An 18,061-nucleotide genomic window follows, 5' to 3' on the forward strand; every position below is an offset into this window, starting at 1 on the left:
TTTTAAATACACAAGTGTTTCAAAAATTAAGGTAAAAGGTCCACTCACTTTAAACATTCAGTTTTCTGTGAGTCATGACAGGCTTAGTTGATAATAATAATGCAAAGCTATGTATGTCTTAGGCTACCACAGTAGGTGATTAAAAGTCCATTGCTGATTACATTACCTTGAAAACGATGAATGGCGTGATACAGGTGTGCTGTTGCTGCTACTGGTCCTTTGGAAGTGACAACAGTTAATCCACTTGCTTCACAATAACTTTGGGCCACACTCTGAATGCTGCACTCAGGAGCTGTTATAGCGCTTGCATGGGAGGTGCTGGACTATTCAACCTAGAGGCCCAGATTTCACACCAAGTAACTTCCATCACATGGTTCCCTTGAAAAAGCCAATGGGTGGTACATACGCAATGATGAATGCTCTAACACCCTGGAAGCATTGTTCATAATGGCACTCAGGTCTGCTTTAATTCTTTCCTGTACTTCCACCTCCAGGGGGGTTCAGAGTGTGTCTCATAACTGAGCGTCCTCTTTTAATTATCTTTTAATTAGTTCATATGGTGGGCCTCTTCAAGTAATGTTACGTGCCCAGCACACCACAGCAGATAACTTCATGTATGAGTGGACCATATTGTGCTACCATACTTTCTCAATGTGCTCATATCTTCTTAGTGTACAGTAAGGATACATTTTGCTTGATGTTGTGTTTCTGTATTTTTACATTTATTTATTTGGCTGACACCTTTATCCAAGGCGACTGACAACATTTATTATATAGTATGTATTTTAGGCAGTGTGGCATAATGATTACAGCTTTCATCTTTAAACCCTGAAGGTTCAAATCCCACTACTGACACCATTGTTTGGCCATGAGGAAGTCACTTCACCTGACTCTGCTCCAACTGGACATTTACTGTACATTTATTTATTTGGCCAACACCTTTTTCCAAAGCAACTTACAACACTTATGATAAAACTGGCTACATTTCTTTTTTTTTTTTTCCCCAATTGGAGCACAGACAAGTCAAGTGACTTTCTCATGGTCATACAGTGTCAGTAGCGGGATTTGAACCCACAGCCTCACGGTTTGAAGTTCAAAGTCTTAAACCACTTTGAACAGCCAGTCATTTCCAAAAGAGACTACAACAAATGAATACAACCATTTATTATCTTCAAGCCTGTAAGGAAACAGCCCAAATGACAAAAGGATGTGAACATTTTGTATATCACAACTGAAGTGCACTTTTCCCATGAACAATGAGCATGAAAAGTTATGTTAATAGTATTTAAATGAACTGAATATTAGGAAGACAATACAATTCTAACCTTCTAAGTTCATCTTCTGTGTCCATTCCAGAGTCACTTTCACTGCCTGCATGATTTCCTGAAGAAAACAATAAAGAAATAGGTTAAAAAATCTACATAGGAATACATAGGAAATAACAGAAAAGCTGAAAATCGACAATGTTTTAAATATATTACCATCCTACTAACTATATAATTAAAACAGCAACATGTCTGGTGTACATGATAGAATTTCATTGAATTTTATGCATGTGGAAATATTACTACTTCTGCCTCTATTAACATGACACAGAACGTTTATGATAGATCAATTTATTGATTGATAGATAGAATAGAATACAGTTAATTCACTAAATGCATGCTCAACAACCACAAAGACGTCACATCTGCATTCTGTTGATGGTTTGTGCCATGACTAAGGAAACTTTACAAAAACAGTAATCAATCTTTCCCTGTATAGAAGGAAACAAACTTTGGATACAACTGTCTACACGATTAGTTACAATATTAATATTTGTTTAAAGTATGTAAATGTAGCATGTAAAAAGTATTGAAATCAAGATTCATTTCAACTTTAAATGTTGCCTGCTTGACTATTGTGACAAAACAGGTGTCCACCCGTCCATCTATCCTCTCTCATCCTGCCTGCAGGTTAGACGTCTTCAGAGAGGCCAGTGGCATGTGCAACATATCGTGTATACAAAGTGTAACCTTGTAGGTCCATTTTATGGTGACATGCTGTATTAACAGATTTGCATTTAAACCCACTGGACTGATGTAAAGTTGTCATCAAATCCTGATATGTGATAAAAACACCCATGTAGACAGAGGCAGAATGTGTGAACGTTATACAGACAAAATCTGGAGCTGATATTTGAACCCAGGCCTCCATAGCTGTGAGGCAGTGACACATAAGAATGCACCTATGTGTTTTCAGAAGTAGATGTATTACCTTAAAATATTACTGTTATATTGATGTTCAAAAAAAAAAAAAGTTCACTTACACCTCTTGATTCCTTTATCTCTTTTTAAGTTCTTAGAATTTTAAGAGAATTCAGATTTCACAATCCTGGAAGATCATGTTCACCTGTAGCCTTTCCCTGCTGCCTATTAATCCAGTGTGAAATGCAGTTTTGTAACCTCTGATGCCAATGACGTCTGAATTAACCCTTTGCAGTCGTATTTAATTTTCATCGTCACGCTACATTAGTCGTAATTAATTATTGAAAAAACACCAATAATTACAGCAGTTATTTTTTTCAAGCACGTAGGAATAACACAGGCCACTTTTCTCGACCAGGCGACTGTGCAAATCGGTCAGAAACTTGCAGGGCCACCAGCGGTGGCCTGACGACCTATAGCGCACTTTTTACTAAGGCCAGTTTTCTGGCCTAACGACCGCAAAGGGTTAAGAACTAAACTTTGGTTTGGAATCACATCAAATACTTCAGAATAACTAAATGATGTTGAATGCCTTGCTTTCCTCTACTACTTTAATCTACTCTTCAGGAAACTGTAACAAATCGATCAAGTCATACGGTATCTTCAATATTCTTTTCAAACAAGTCTTCCTCTTTATTTTTCACTATTGTTTCCATAATCTTGCATGTGACAGAAGGAAGCTTATTTGGTCACAAGAACCCAGAAAAAAAATCATTTATGGATTATACATATAAGAACTTGCTGCAATGTTTCTTTAGATTTTTGAAAAGAGCTTTATGCGTTTTATTTTGGAACAGTGGGACACAGGCATGCTTGGGAGTCAGTTGCATATTCAGTGTGCAAACCATCAGGGCTCCAACATACTTCAGCTACACCACAATGTAATGTGGACAGTTGTCCTTTCAACTTAACTGACTACTGTACACTTGGCAATGAGTGAATTAGCTGTGCATTATAACAAACACCTGAGATATATTTTTTCCCTGCATCTCACCCTATCTACAAAGCTACAGGTAACATCTTGTCAGCTTATTGTTTGGCTGGAAAATGATGTGTGTTTAGTAGCACTGTAAAGGCATGGCATGCTGTGAATGCAGTTGAAAAGTCATCTGAGACTGCAAGCGTATAGACTGTGGTCATCGGGATATTAATCTCTCGGGTCTTCTTGGTAAAATGTTTTTCTATACAGCTTACGAGTGCTCCAGGGTGGCATGTGGTACCCTGGCTCAAAACCGTATCAGAAATCTGCACTGGTAACAACGCTGACTGGCAATGTGTCTGGCTGTATCACTGTGAACACCCACTGGCTGCTGGTCATTAAAAGGTTTTTGTTACTAGTGCTTCTCATAGGTATGTTGATAAAGGTCATTTTGTATGTAGTGATGTGTCCTCGTGTGCCTATTTACATGAACCACAAGTTTCAGAATGTGTCTATCTGGCGGTATAATGCAAGGCAATTCAATTTTTCAAAATAAATTTAATTATGTAATAAGGAAGATTATTCAGAAAAACATAAAAATGTCACCTGCGGAAGGCATTCAGATTGATGCCAATTTAATGGAAGCATGCAATAATGTGCTTAGAGGAGGAAACTGACCATTGGCTTGCAAACTGAAGTTCTTACACAAATTAAGCCCTCCTTCTAATGTTGTAAAAACCGTACAATGGAACATGACTTCAAAATGTGAACAAGATGACAATCTTAATGGGTCACAGCTAAGGGGAAATCTTTTAATCATTCCTCTTATTTTGTTTAACGTAATCTAATTACCCTTTCCAGTTTCCTCACTGTCAGCATCTGCTTTGCATTGACTATTAATAATGAATGGGGCAGACTCTGAGAATGGCCAAGGTCGACTTGTACTGCACTTGAGAGAGGGCATCTTGGTGAACTAAACGTAACCTAACATACTGAATATGCTCCAGAATTTAATTTGTTCACCGACTTTTTGTTAGTACCAAAAATAAAACCAATTCAGTGATAACGTGAAAATGATGCATTAGAAGGCAAGTCTGACTTAAGAAGAGCTCTTCAGGAATTTAAGTAAGAAAACCGCCTTCTCACCGATTCTTACTTTTCAGGCAGAAAGATTTCAAGTATAATAAAATATATGCTGAAAATCAGTAACCCAAGTGAATAAACTATGACAGTTAGAAATTTAGGAATTGGTAAAAGCTTGACAATATGGGAGAATAGTTCTTTCAGGACACACAGTGCTTTAAAATTCTAAGCACACACTGCTGAAAGGGCTGATTTATGCTGAAACATGCCCAACTGCTACAATACGGTGGTCCACAGCCTTGTTTATACACAGCAGGATTAAAAAGATAAGCCTTCTGTGACCAGGTTCAGGATTCAGAAACATTCCATATCAAGAGTACTTAATCTTACCCAAATTATTGCTGCTTGTGGGACATAGGTGTTGCTAAGTGGCTTATGAAAAGTAACAAATCGCTTCCATTATATGTGTGTGGATGTGCAGTAATTGAGAAATCAAGGGAATGCATTGGTTTAACTGAATCCACAGGCTGAACTGTTCGGTTTTCAAAAACAGTTTATCAAGACTTTTTGAAAGTTTTATAAACAATTATTTTTTGTTTACAAATGTCTTAATTCTGTAACCTTCAGCTATAAAAATAAGTTCTATACAATTACGTTCATGTCTACATAACCTTTTAAAACTCCACTGGATCAGCCAAACACGATGCATCACAAAAGGCAAAGTATTATTTTCTTCTGCTAGAGGATTACTTAATTAAAATTACTCTTGAAGTGCATAAATATTAATATGGTATGTACCACAAAAGAATCACAGAAATGATGAAATGCATGCTAATTTATGAAAAGTAAAAATAAGGCAAATCGGACTCACTACCACAAAACACTGAGTGCAATGAGAAGGGCGGTAGTAACACAGAAGTGGGATTCCTCAAGTCAGTAACCGTGGCTTTAGCTGCCAGGACTGAACAAACTGTGCTGCTTGAGTTCAACTGTATTTTTAGTTTTCTTGTGCACCCTCATCTAAGCTGAACTGTAAGCAACAGAGTCGGATATAAATCTCAATGGCTAACCTCTGCAAGCATAAAGGTTGAACCTGATCTCAGTTACAGTATTATGCACTGTGATAAAGGTAAATGCAAAGTCAAATTTTGATTATTTCTCATTTTTCAACCAAAGACATTAAAAGACCACCACTGAAATGTTTTAATTAGCCCACTCAAACAGCAAACTACTGGACTAGGCAAAGGAGAAAAGAACATTTGCCTACCAGTTAGTCATAAAAAAAAAAACGCCACATATATACACTGTTGCTCACCACCAAGGCCTTTCCCATACACTTCATGAAAATTATGTCCATAAATCTGGATACACACATTGAATTATTTACAGAATAGATTAGCGAAGCTGAAATCGGGTGTGTTTGTGGTGTGCATTGGACATCCTGACCGATTATCATGCAAGTCACTGATCTTCACAATAATGTACAAGAATACCTGCTGTTATTCAATAGTTTAGAATTTAATCAGATGCACATATAACAACATACACTTCTTTTTGCCACATACATTTCTGTCCACTACTCTCCCAGATATAAAAAACATTCAATCATGTCCTAGTTTGAGGTTGTCTAAACTAATATAGCGTGTCATGCAACACAATGAGCCCCAGACTGGTACAAAAATGTCTGTGAAGACTGACACAGGAATGGCACTGGGCCTCAATACTTAGTGCTGTCACATCCCAATTCCTGATTTTTGAATACGAGTCCTGGTAGAGGTGCTATTTGCACGATTGATTTGGTCTCACATTCCACAGATGTGTCTGTTTAGTTATTGGTGCATATCTTACCATGAACTGGTGCCATCTCCACATTTGTTACCTACCTTGTGCCTGATCCAATATAAAAATGGATGGGTGACTTAGATATTTTAAGTAACAATTATATAAACTATATAATAAGACAACAATACATTTTTATTAAATACTACAATTGACTGGTGCCTAGTCCATGGCTGGTTCCTGCCTTATATCCAATATTGATTGACTATGCCTTTGCTCTTCAGTCACAATGGATAAACAAACAGATTTTCAAAGTAATATTACACTATTTAATATTTTGGACAGGTTCTTTGGTTTATGGTACTGTATAATTACAGTTTCTGAAAATAGTTTGGTAGATGGTGAAAACACCATAACCCATATTATTCCTGAATTATGTGACCAAAACAGCTGCAGGACGAATGTACAAATTCAGGAACAGAGCCTCACTCACGGTAAGATTCTAAGCAAGGTTTCAAAATTATAGACTAACATTCTGACGCATTTAATTATTATTATAATATTGAGGGATAATGTTAAATAAATATGTTCAACAACAAAGTAATAACTTAATTGTTTGATTAATGTAAACAAACCAAGTCAAAATAACATTAAATACTAATATTAAATAATAATGTCATACTTAGAGTATAGCTATCATATCTACCTGCTTGATCTTCATCTGATGATCCTGCCATCTCATGATTGTCTTCTGGATTTCTGGAAGCATTGGATTCCATAGGCTTGGAGGGACCTGGTTTTTCTGAAATTGCTGGCTGTGAGACTTTATTATGTTTGGACTTTGCAGACCCAACACTAGGAGAAATAACCTTCTGCAAAGGGTAAAAATCAAGAGTGCAAGTGTCATAATTTGAGAACAGTATACAAAAATAAACAGCATAAAGATGTAATGAGCCGACTTGAAATTACAGTCAGTTTAAGTCAAGTAGTATTCAATTTTTATCAACTAAACTGAGCCAGGTGTGGCTTTATCTGACTGAAGGCCAAGGATTTCAAGAATTCTGTAAAACTGGAATTTAGTTTAGTAAAGACTAGAGACAGAGACAGGCAGAACTTTAGTTGAATTCACTAAATGACAAAGTTGCACTCAATCAGACTCATTCGAGCATTACTGATGAAGGTCAGATTTAGGTATTGATATCCAACAACTGTAATTAATTACAACTGGGACAGACTGTAACTGAACTAGCAAACTGTTCAATTTCAAATTTTTGTTGTAAAGCAAAACATGATTTTTAAGAATGGTGAAGGCCAGAGAAGTATCCTGTTAATATTTATCAGTTAGTTCTGTGAATAGAATGTTTTCTCTAAAAATAAAGTTCTGTTAAAAATGATTTAATACACACTTAGGTGTACAACTTTGACCAACCATTTCACCTTCTTAAATTTCAAAACAAGCAATTGGCTGGCAGATTACTGTATGAAACATAAGCATACAGATTTCTAATGTGTAGTTCACAATCCTCCTTGGAGAACTTTTAGCCACAGGATTATTCCATCACAGTTTGCTAAGAAGTGACTTTTGGGGGTCTTTTTTGCTTATGGCTATCAGGCAATTCAACGTTTCCTCCTGACATACTCTCAGTTCATTTTGAAATGTATTTATTTTTATTTTCTTACTGATTAAAATGTTTTTAAATTACTTTGTAAAAACGTTAACTATTCCAAAATACTTGATCCTTGTAATGCTATTAAACTGGCTTCATTTTCATTATGGACCTTGGTCCTTGGGAATAGTATTGTTTGGAGCAATAGTGTATCCTTGTTTTTTATGTTTCTGCTGCTGTATGCGTCTGAATTTCCCCATGGGATTAATAAAGTTGATCTAAACTAATCTAATTCGAATGAATGAGAAATTTAGGAGTGTTTTTTTTATTAATAATAGTTGACGGAGATAAAAACAGACATTTGTGGGTAAAATGAAAATTGTCATCAATCTAAGTAAGGGCTATCATCATATCTAAGTGTTTGTTTGTACATCATAGTAAAGTGATTTCAAACTTTTTGTTCCAAACAAGGAGATTGTGAGATTGATTGGTACAGCAAACACAGTTTTTTGATTTACAGGTCACTCCGTACTCCTGTCCACATGTATGGTCACAGGCACTGGGTAGTGACCAACTGAATGAGATTGCAAGAACAGGCAGCTGAAATGAGGTTTGTGGGCTCACTCTCTTTATAGGTGTTAGAGGAACTTACTGTAGTACTGCTGCTTCCCTGGATTGAGAGACAGTTTGGGCTTGTAGTTTAGTGTGCATACCCAGCATGGCCCAATGGGGGAAGACTAGGGTGCAGACACAAGGACATGGTGGCTGAGACATCCCTAACAAATGCCCTGTGAGTGTCTATAGATTTCCTGGACTAGCTATAAAAACTTGCTAAGAACAAGGTGGCCTGGAATGTCCACTTCAGCATGCTGCCATCAAAACTCTCTCCAGGGTATGAAGAGTAAAAAAACAAAGATTTTACAGCAGACACTGTCAATAAATCATCTATTCATGAAAAATCTGAACTTGACTATACATGTACTTAATGAGATTGTCTTCTACATTACAATAAGCAGATGACTACAATAAACGCTACTTTTAAAGGCCGCAAAACACAAAAAATTGAAGATTTACAACCAAGTGACGGGAAATGCACTGTGATCATAAATCCACAAAGTTATCAACTGGCTAAAGAGCAAAAATTTGCAATGATTCACCTGTTTGATAGGAGTTTTGTGCTTAGGTGGGTCATCATCCTCATCTGTAATTCCATCCTCATTTTCGGATTCCTCTGAGCTTGATTCTGCTCCATCCATAAGGTAACTATATAGAGGGAAATAATAAATTGTGGAGAATGTTTAGGCAGGTACTGCAATGAATACACCTACAGACAGGTGGTCTGTTTGAAATTCAACAGTACTTCAAAATGACTCCGACATTTAAAATGACACAGCCCCATTTATCTGGAGAAAACAACAGCTTTGGTTGCATGCAAAATCCTAATCGCCAAGTGTATCATTCTTTATAAAGTAGTACAAATAATAAGATTGCCCATAAACCACAGGTTATGAATTTCAATTTCATTTGCGTGTCCCAATGATCCTAGGAGCTCTGTTGTCCGGGGCTTTATGCCCCTGGTAGGGTCACCCAAGGCAAACTGGTCCTAGGTGAGGGATGAGACAAAGTGCGGGTCAAAAGACCTTCTATGATGAATAAAAAATTTGGACGGCGTTTTCCCTCACCCGGACGCGGGTCACCGGGGCCCCCCTCTGGAGCCAGGCCTGGAGGTGGGGCTCAATGGCGAGCACCTGGTGGCCGGGCTTGCACCCATGGGGCTCGGCTGGGCAGAGCCCGAAGAGGCAACGTGGGTCCCCCTTCCCATGGGCTCACCACCTATGGGAGTGGCCAAGGAGGTCGGGTGCAGTGTGAGTTGGGTGGTGGCCGAAGGCGGGGACCTTGGCGGTCCGATCCTCAGCTACAGAAGCTGGCTCTTGGGATGTGGAATGTCACCTCTCTGAAGAGGAAGGAGCCTGAGCTTGTGCGCGAGGTTGAGAGGTTCCGGCTAGATATAGTCGGACTCACCTTGACGCACAGCTTGGACTCTGGAACCAATCTCCTTGAGAGGGGCTGGACTCTCTACCACTCTGGAGTTGCCCCCAGTGAGAGGCGCCGAGCGGGTGTGGGTATACTTATTGCACCCCTCGACTTGGAGCCTGTACATTGGGGTTTACCCCGGTGGACGAGAGGGTAGCCTCCCTTTGCCTTCGGGTGGGGGGACGGGTCCTAACTGTTGTTTGTGCGTATGCGCCGAACAGCAGTTCGGAGTACCCACCCTTTTTGGAGTCACTGGAGGGGGTGCTAGAGGGCATACCTTCTGGGGACTCCCTCGTACTGCTGGGAGACTTCAGTGCTCACGTGGGCAATGACAGTGAGACCTGGAAGGGCGTGATTGGGAGGAATGGCCCCCCTGATCTGAACCCGAGCGGTGTTTTGTTATTGGACTTCTGTGCTCGTCACGGATTGTCCATAACGAACACCATGTTCAAGCATAGGGGTGTTCATATGTGCACTTGGCACCAGGACACCCTAGGTCTCAGTTCGATGATCGACTTTGTGGTCGTGTCTTCGGACTTGCGGTCACATGTCTTGGACACTCGGGTATAGAGAGGGGTGGAGCTGTCAACTGATCACCTGATCACCACCTGGTGGTGAGTTGGCTCTGATGGTGGGGGAGGATGCCGGTCAGGCCTGGTAGGCCCAAACGTGTTGCGAGGGTCTGCTGGGAACGTCTGGCAGAGCCCCCTGTCAGAAGTAGCTTCAACTCCCACCTCCGGCAGAACTTCGACCACGTCCCGAGGGAGGTGGGGGACATCGAGTTCCGAATGGGCCATGTTCCGTGCCTCTATTGTTGAGGCGGCTGACCGGAGCTGTGGCCGTAAGGTGGTCGGTGCCTGTCGTGGCGGCAATCCCCGAACCCGATGGTGGACACCGGCGGTGTGGGATGCTGTCAAGCTGAAGAAGGAGTCCTACCGGTCCCTTTTGCCCTGTGGGACTCTGGAGGCAGCTGATAGGTACCGGCAGACCAAGCGGAATGCGGCTTCAGTGGTTGCTGAGGCAAAAACTCGGGTGTGGGAGGAGTTTGGGGAGGCCATGGAGAACAACTTTCGGACGGCTTTGAGGAGATTCTGGTCCACCGTCCGGCGTCTCAGGAGGGGGAAGCAGTGCAGTGTCAACACTGTATATGGTGGGGATGGTGCGCTGCTGACCTCGACTCGGGACGTTGTGGGTCGGTGGGGGGAGTACTTCGAAGACCTCCTCAATCCCATTAACATGCCTTCCAATGAAGAAGCAGAGCCTGGGGACTCAGAGGTGGGCTCCCCCATCTCTGGGACTGAGGTCACCGAGGTGGTCAAAAAACTCCTTGGTGGCAGGGCCCCGGGGGTGGATGAGATACGCCCGGAGTTCCTCAAGGCTCTGGATGTTGTAGGGCTGTCTTGGTTGACACGTCTCTGCAACATCGCATGGACATCAGGGACATTGCCTCTGGATTGGCAGACCGGGGTGGTGGTCCCCCTCTTTAAGAAGGGGGACCGGAGGGTGTGTTCCAACTACAGAGGGATCACACTCCTCAGCCTCCCTGGAAAGGTCTATTTGGTGGTTCTGGAGAGGAGGGCCGATCGGATAGTCGAACCTCGGATTCAGGAGGAACAGTGTGGTTTTCATCCTAGTCGCAGAACAGTGGACCAGCTCTACACCCTTAGCAGAGTCCTGTAGGATGCATGGGAGTTTGCCCAACCAGTCTGCATGTGTTTTGTGGACTTGGAAAAGGCATTCGACCGTGTCCCTTGGGGAATCCTGTGGGGGGTGCTCCAGGAGTATGGGGTACTGGACCCCCTGATAAGGGCTGTTCGGTCCCTGTATAATCGGTGTCAGAGCTTGGTCCGCATTGCCAGCAGTCGAACCCGTTTTCAGTGAGAGTTGGACTCCGCCAGGGCTGCCCTTTGTCACCGATTCTGTTCATAACTTTTATGGACAGAATTTCTAGGCGCAGTCAGGATGTTGAGGGGGTCTGGTTTGGTGGACTCAGGATTGGGTCACTGCTTTTTGCAGATGATGTTGTCCTGTTTGCTTCATCAGGCCGTGATCTTCAGCTCTCTCTGGATCGGTTCGCAGCTGAGTGTGAACCGGCTGGTATGGGAATCAGCACCTCCAAATCCGAGACCATGGTCCTCAGCCGGAAAAGGGTGGACTGCCCTCTCAGGGTTGGGAGGTGAGATCCTGCCTCAAGTGGAGGAGTTCAAGTATCTCGGGGTCTTGTTCACGAGTGAGGGAAGAATGGAGCGTGAGATTGACAGGCGGATCGGTGCAGCGTCCGCAGTGATGCGGGCTCTGCATCGGTCTGTCGTGGTGAAAAAGGAGCTGAGCCGCAAGGCAAAGCTCTCAATTTACCAGTCGATCTATGTTCCTACCCTCACCTATGGTCATGAGCTATGGGTAGTGACCGAAAGAACGAGATCGAGAATACAAGCGGCTGAAATGAGTTTCCTCTGCAGGGTGTCTGGGCTCTCCCTTAAAGATAGGGTGAGAAGCTCAGAGTAGAGTCGCTGCTCCTCCGCATCGAGAGGAGTCAGATGAGGTGGCTCAGGCATCTGATCAGGATGCCTCCTTGACGCCTCCCTGGTGAGGTGTTCCGGGCATGTCCAACCGGAAGGAGGCCCCGGGGAAGACCCAGGACACGCTGGAGGGACTATGTCTCCTGGCTGGCCTGGGAACGCCTTGGGATTCCCTAGGAAGAGCTAGAAGAAGTGGCCGGGGAGAGGGAAGTCTGGGCATCTCTGCTCAAGCTGCTGCCCCTGTGACCCGACCTCGGATAAGCGGAAAAGGATGAATGGATGGAAGGATGGATTTCAGTACCCCAGGATTGTAAATATTCGCTACCTGAACTTGGCGAGTTATCATCACAATTTAAATTAAACATTTAAGACAAGCTTTGTAAATTATGGAAGAACAGAATAATGAATTTTAACTACAGCTGGCAACAGTTTAATTGCAGGGTTTCTGCAGATCTCTTAATAAATGCCAGTGCCGAATGTGAATTTGAAGCTGGAGAAAATAATCATGCAAACCAATTAGTGCAAAGAGAATTGATTTGCAGTGCTTATTTTCAACACAGAATAGACCTTCCTATTTATACCAGACATTGTGTGGTCTTTAATTTCAGATAGTAGAACAGAATATTACTGCAAGGGTACATAACACGTAGTTAATGAAAAATCATCTACACATAAATACTAATTTGTTTAAAAAAAGACCTCTAGTTATTATGTCATTCAATAAGTACCAATTTTATAGTGACCTACAGAAGATATGTAATCTAGTAAAACATACTGCACTACAATACAAGCAGAATTAAACCACTAGATGCGATGAATGTTTACAAGTACTTACACTTGACTCAACTGTTGCAGATTTAAATGCTTTACAAAGGCTGCATTTGCTCTGTGTATCTTAATGCACATTTGCACTGAAGAAGATCAATGGGTTTTATGTACACACTGTTGTACATTTATTTAAATACTTTGCTCTTTAGGAGAACTGAATTGAAACACAACATGTAACAAACCATGTGTACTACCCATCAAGGACCAGTTGAAATCTAAGTAATCACAGAAGACCCTAGTGTTAACGTTTGAAAGTGCACCATGCAGTGCATATGTTTCTGTTACATGCCATTTGGTTTGGGATTCGTAAAAGCAGAGTTAATGCTTGTCATGCACCACCTATTGTAATGACATATGCAATGAATTGTATTACTAAAAATGTTTGTGATGCACCATAGAGACATAGCAACCAGACAGACACACAAACACTTATGTTTTTTATTAAGGTGGACTGATTACAATCTAGTAATGCCACATAACACCTTGCTTAATATTAGGTTTTCAGCCTACAATGTGATTATGTACAAGAATGAGATGAACTGAGATTAAGTATGCTGCCTCACAGTAAGAAGACCAGGGTTTGTGTCCTGGGTCCTCCCTGCATGTTCTCCCACAGTTTCCTCCCACAGTTCAAAGACATGCAGGTTAGGTGAATTGCTGATCCTAAATTGGTCCTAGTTTGTGGTTGGGGTGTGTGAGTGTGTGTGTGTGCGTCTTGCCTGTGTTTGCCCTGTGATGGACTGCCATCCTGTCCAGAGTTTGTTCCTGCCAAGTGCCCTGTGCTAGCTGGGACCGGCTCCAAGAGACCCCTGCAGCCCTGTTCAGGACTAAGCAGGATAGAAAATGACTGCCTGTTATGACCTGAAAACAGCCAACCACCAATGGTCTCCATCCAACCTGACAGAGCTAGAGAGAGGAATGTCAGAAAATCCACAAATCCTGATGTACAAAGCTTAGTGTGTCAAACCTAAAAAGACAAAACCACCTGAATATCTCGGTCAATGTGATATTTCACTTTTAAATTTTTAATAAATTTGGAAAAATTTCTAAAAGCCTGTTAGTCACTTTGTCATTCTAAGGTACTGAGTGCTGTTTGATGAGGGAAACGAATGAAATGAAATAATTTTAGCACAAAGCATGTGAAAAAGTGAAGGGAACTGATTTTACAGTCCTTAACCTGGGGAGGGTAGTGGGCGAGGGGGAGGATAAGTTAAAACAAATTAAAGAGCTACTGATACGGGGATCAGAGGGGGTCACCAACACGGACCAAGTCTGGAGGGAAAGAGGGCTACACACACATGCACCTCTGCATTCGGACATTCACAGATAATTATTCTATACTGCTCAACTCTGAAAAGTGGGAGAAAAGCCAATACAAACACAGGGAGAATGTACAGTACAAAGTTCATAAAAACAAATCCTCTCTGCACACACACACACACACACACACTAAAGAATCTTTGTTTATTCGGTCATCATTTGACTTACCGTGTTCATTAAAACAGTCTCACTGGAAACACAAGCTGCATAAAGCCTTGTTATACTTCCCACGTGAAGCCTGCATGCAGACCACAATGCAAAGCACTCAAGCTGTCAGTGACCAAAGTGTATTTATGCTTGGAGCGGTCTGTTCATTCGGCATGTGAATATTACTTTAGTCAGTAGGAGGTGGTGTTTAGTCACTGTCACATACTTTACAATTTTACAGTAGAGGAAGTGAACAGTTTACAGGATTACTCAGAGAAAGATGTCAGCTGTGGCAGCCATGCAGATCAGGTAGTTGACAGCATTTGTTATTATTGGCTTTATTAAATTAAAAAAATGAAAAGGAGACGGTGGAGTGTCAGACCAAAAAGTGGCTAAGGGAGGCCGAGTATGACATTCTTGGGAGTTTCTGTGTTGGACCTGTTGCATCCTGTTCTGCTGTTCACTTGTCATTTTGGAGTCCACTAAAGGCAGGTAGGATCACATCTGCCACCAACTTCTCATCCAAATTTGCCATTTTGGATATATATTTACATTATCTTCATTTATATTTGCATTAATTTATTTATTTTATCCAAAGTAATTTACAACATTTCAGATGCAACTGGTTACATTTCATTACTTTTTCCAATTGGAGCACAGGACGGTGAAATGACTTGCTCAGGGTCACACAGTGTCAGTGGTGGGATTTGAACCCACAACCTCAGGTTTTGAAGTCCAAAGCCTTAACCACTATGCCACACTGCCAATATCCGGCACCACATCCGCATCACTGTGTGGTCAGGAAAATTCCATGAGCAGTGCACGCAAGTTGACGTATCTCCATGTCGGATATCATTTTCATCATGCAGACGCATCAAGTATACACCAAGATTAATGTACACAATGTGGCCTGGTGATTAAGGCTTTGGACTTCAAACCCAACAACTGACACAAACGGGGTGACCATAGGTGTCACTTCACCTGCCTGTGTTCCTGTAATAAAAAAGGTTTTCTCTGTAACAGGAGAAGGGATGAAATAAAGGAGTAAGAGGGGGGGGGGTTGGTCGCTTCAGTGCAAAACCAGCTACAAAGATTGGAATGTTTGGGATGATAGCGAAAGAATGTGCAAAAACTTGCTTCTCATAAAGAGTTTCAGAATGTTATGGGAATACAGTCAAGGCCATGTACTTGTTTTTCACTTCAAGGGGCTTCATTGCAAGCAACGCTTGTTATTGTGTGTCTTCTGATACTAGGCACCATCTCAGTGAGGGCCAAGTAGAAGAAAAACAATACTGCGTCCCGTGGAAGGGTGTGTGCTGAAACTGATCACTTCTGTATACACTGCTTACACGTAAGCCATTTTGGGTAAGGACACTCAATTAGTATATAAGGGAAGGTTCCGCCCTCAGTTTCTTCGGAAGCTCAACCGTGGGGAACGTGCACACCGCCCGGTATTGGACAGGCTCACGAGTTGATCCTCTGACGAGACTGACACGCGGGCTCCCTCAGTCTACTGGTCTAGGATGATGGCTCTGGGTCTTTGATATTACTGTAAGTCAATAGTATAATTCATATATCTGTATTACTGTAAGTCAATAGTATAATTCATATATATATATATATATATATATATATATATGTATATATATATATATTACTGTAAGTCAATAGTACAATTCCTATATCTGCATGTATATTGCTATTATATTGTATGTAACTGATATTATATTTGAACAAGTAAACAATTGAAGTATTGGACCTTTCCTCTCTGATTCTTGCCTGCTTATTTTCTGTTAAAACCTTTGAACCATTTTCCCAAACTAAAACATTTTGGCGTAGTCGGCAGGATTTTGGGGAATCTGGTGAAATATTGAACTATTAAGTGAGGCAAAGGAAATCAGAGATGTTTAAGAAAAAGGATAAAAACCCTGGCGCAGCTCCTTTACCTCTCCCTGGCTGGGAAGAAACAGTATGGGAAGACTGCGCCAGAGAATTGAGATGTGGGGGGGGATTAGCACAATATTGGCAGAGCTTGGATCCCCCAACACCAGTGAATGTGCTAGCCGCGCTTAAGAAATGTCAGGTGTCTGCACAGGAACCCATAATGGGCTTGCAGACGCGAGGGTGGGTTTTGCTAACTGCGGTTAGAAGTCTGGACAGTCTGATAGACGAAAAAGAAAGGGAGATTAAGAAAAATGCAAATGGACTTGGCGGATGCGTTAGGGTGGGCCTCAATGGCCGAATCCCAGGTAGCTGTATTATTGCCGCGGGTACAGAGAGCCGAGGGGATGTCGGAAAAGGCAGCCTTTTGCATAGCCAAGGTGAATGCGAAAAAGAAGCGCAGACCGGATGTTGCGAAGATCAAAGCGTTTGTAGCCGCAGTTAACGTCCATGAGTGGGATCCTGAAAAATGGGACGGTAACATTTGGGATGATGATTATGAGGATGATGACGGACCCGATGCAGGGTCAGTAATTAACCCTCTGCCTCTACAGGCTAAACCCGTGATGCGTCGCAGACTTTTTACTGATGCACAGGGTAATGTTAAGATAAGGAGAAAAACCGGCGCAAGAGTAAACACAAGAAAGGAGGAAAGAAAGCCAAGGGCAAAGAAAAAGGGAAAAATAAAGGAAGGACTTTATATCCCGTTGAAGAATTAGAACATGCAGCACGAAATTGTTAAGGGTAAAGCTAAAGTGTAAGTTAAATTTTTTTTTTTTTTTTTTTTAGAATTAACACAATGTAAATAGGTAGTATCGTAATCATAAATTCTGTTTCAGGAGGAGGAGAGGAGTGGGTGCAACATGCTGTGTTCTTGTTTTACAGAATTGGGGGTGTTCTGAATGAAGTAGGAGCCACCACATTAGGAGGCGAGGCAACGGAGACGACTCAGGTCCGATGGTGGTGGAACACTTCCACTAAATCTAGACGGCAGGAGAACACGACGTGGTCCGGAGAATCAGTCTTGCAATGTCCTCACCATTACGACTGGTGACGGGTGCACCATCTACTCCTCGAACTTGAAGGTGTCGGGGGTAAAACCACAGAAGTATCTGATTGAGTGCTCTGAAAACTTAAATATTACCTGGACGTCGAAAGTAACTTGGTGTACGGGGCCCTGGAACGGCTTCAAGGTACAGTGCGAGGTCAATGCAACATCAGGCGAATACACCTCTAATAAGACTGGGCCCATTGGCTGGATTAATGCAACCGATATTATTAACAGGACTATACCAATGCTTGCTATAGCCGTGTGGGCCAGAACCCCCCATAACGAGACAGTCACATGTAGAACCAATAATTGACACATGTAAACTTGTTTCTATGACAGCAAAAAAGGACTAAGGTTACATGGCAAGTGACGTTTCCACTGTTGCCACAGTGTAAGCGTGCTAAACGGGCATGGTATGACACTTTCTTAGGAGGGGTTGGCACCACCCTAGGAACTTTAAACACCGTAGATAATGAAATAACTGCAAACAAGCTTGAGAATGTGGGACGACATACTCACAAAGTGGCAGACCAAATGGCTAGGTGGTTACCTCAGTCCATGGTCTCTCATCAGCAAACAGTAAACTG

At 41.9% G+C, this 18,061-nt stretch overlaps 1 protein-coding gene across 1 annotated transcript in view; it reads right to left on the reverse strand.

Moving 5' to 3' along the window:
• The window catches only part of xrcc1 (X-ray repair complementing defective repair in Chinese hamster cells 1), a 74,560-nt gene that overhangs the window by 15,761 nt on the left and 40,738 nt on the right, over positions 1-18,061 (reverse strand). Inside the window, exons 11-13 of the mRNA XM_028822842.2 lie at positions 8,792-8,897; positions 6,734-6,899; positions 1,326-1,383 (exon numbers count right to left, since the gene is read on the reverse strand). Of these exons, the coding sequence (XP_028678675.1) occupies positions 1,326-1,383; positions 6,734-6,899; positions 8,792-8,897 (330 nt within the window). The remainder of the gene's footprint in view (positions 1-1,325; positions 1,384-6,733; positions 6,900-8,791; positions 8,898-18,061) is intronic.

The sequence above is a fragment of the Erpetoichthys calabaricus genome, chromosome 17 (genome assembly GCF_900747795.2).
Source record: "Erpetoichthys calabaricus chromosome 17, fErpCal1.3, whole genome shotgun sequence".
Lineage (NCBI taxonomy): Eukaryota > Metazoa > Chordata > Cladistia > Polypteriformes > Polypteridae > Erpetoichthys > Erpetoichthys calabaricus.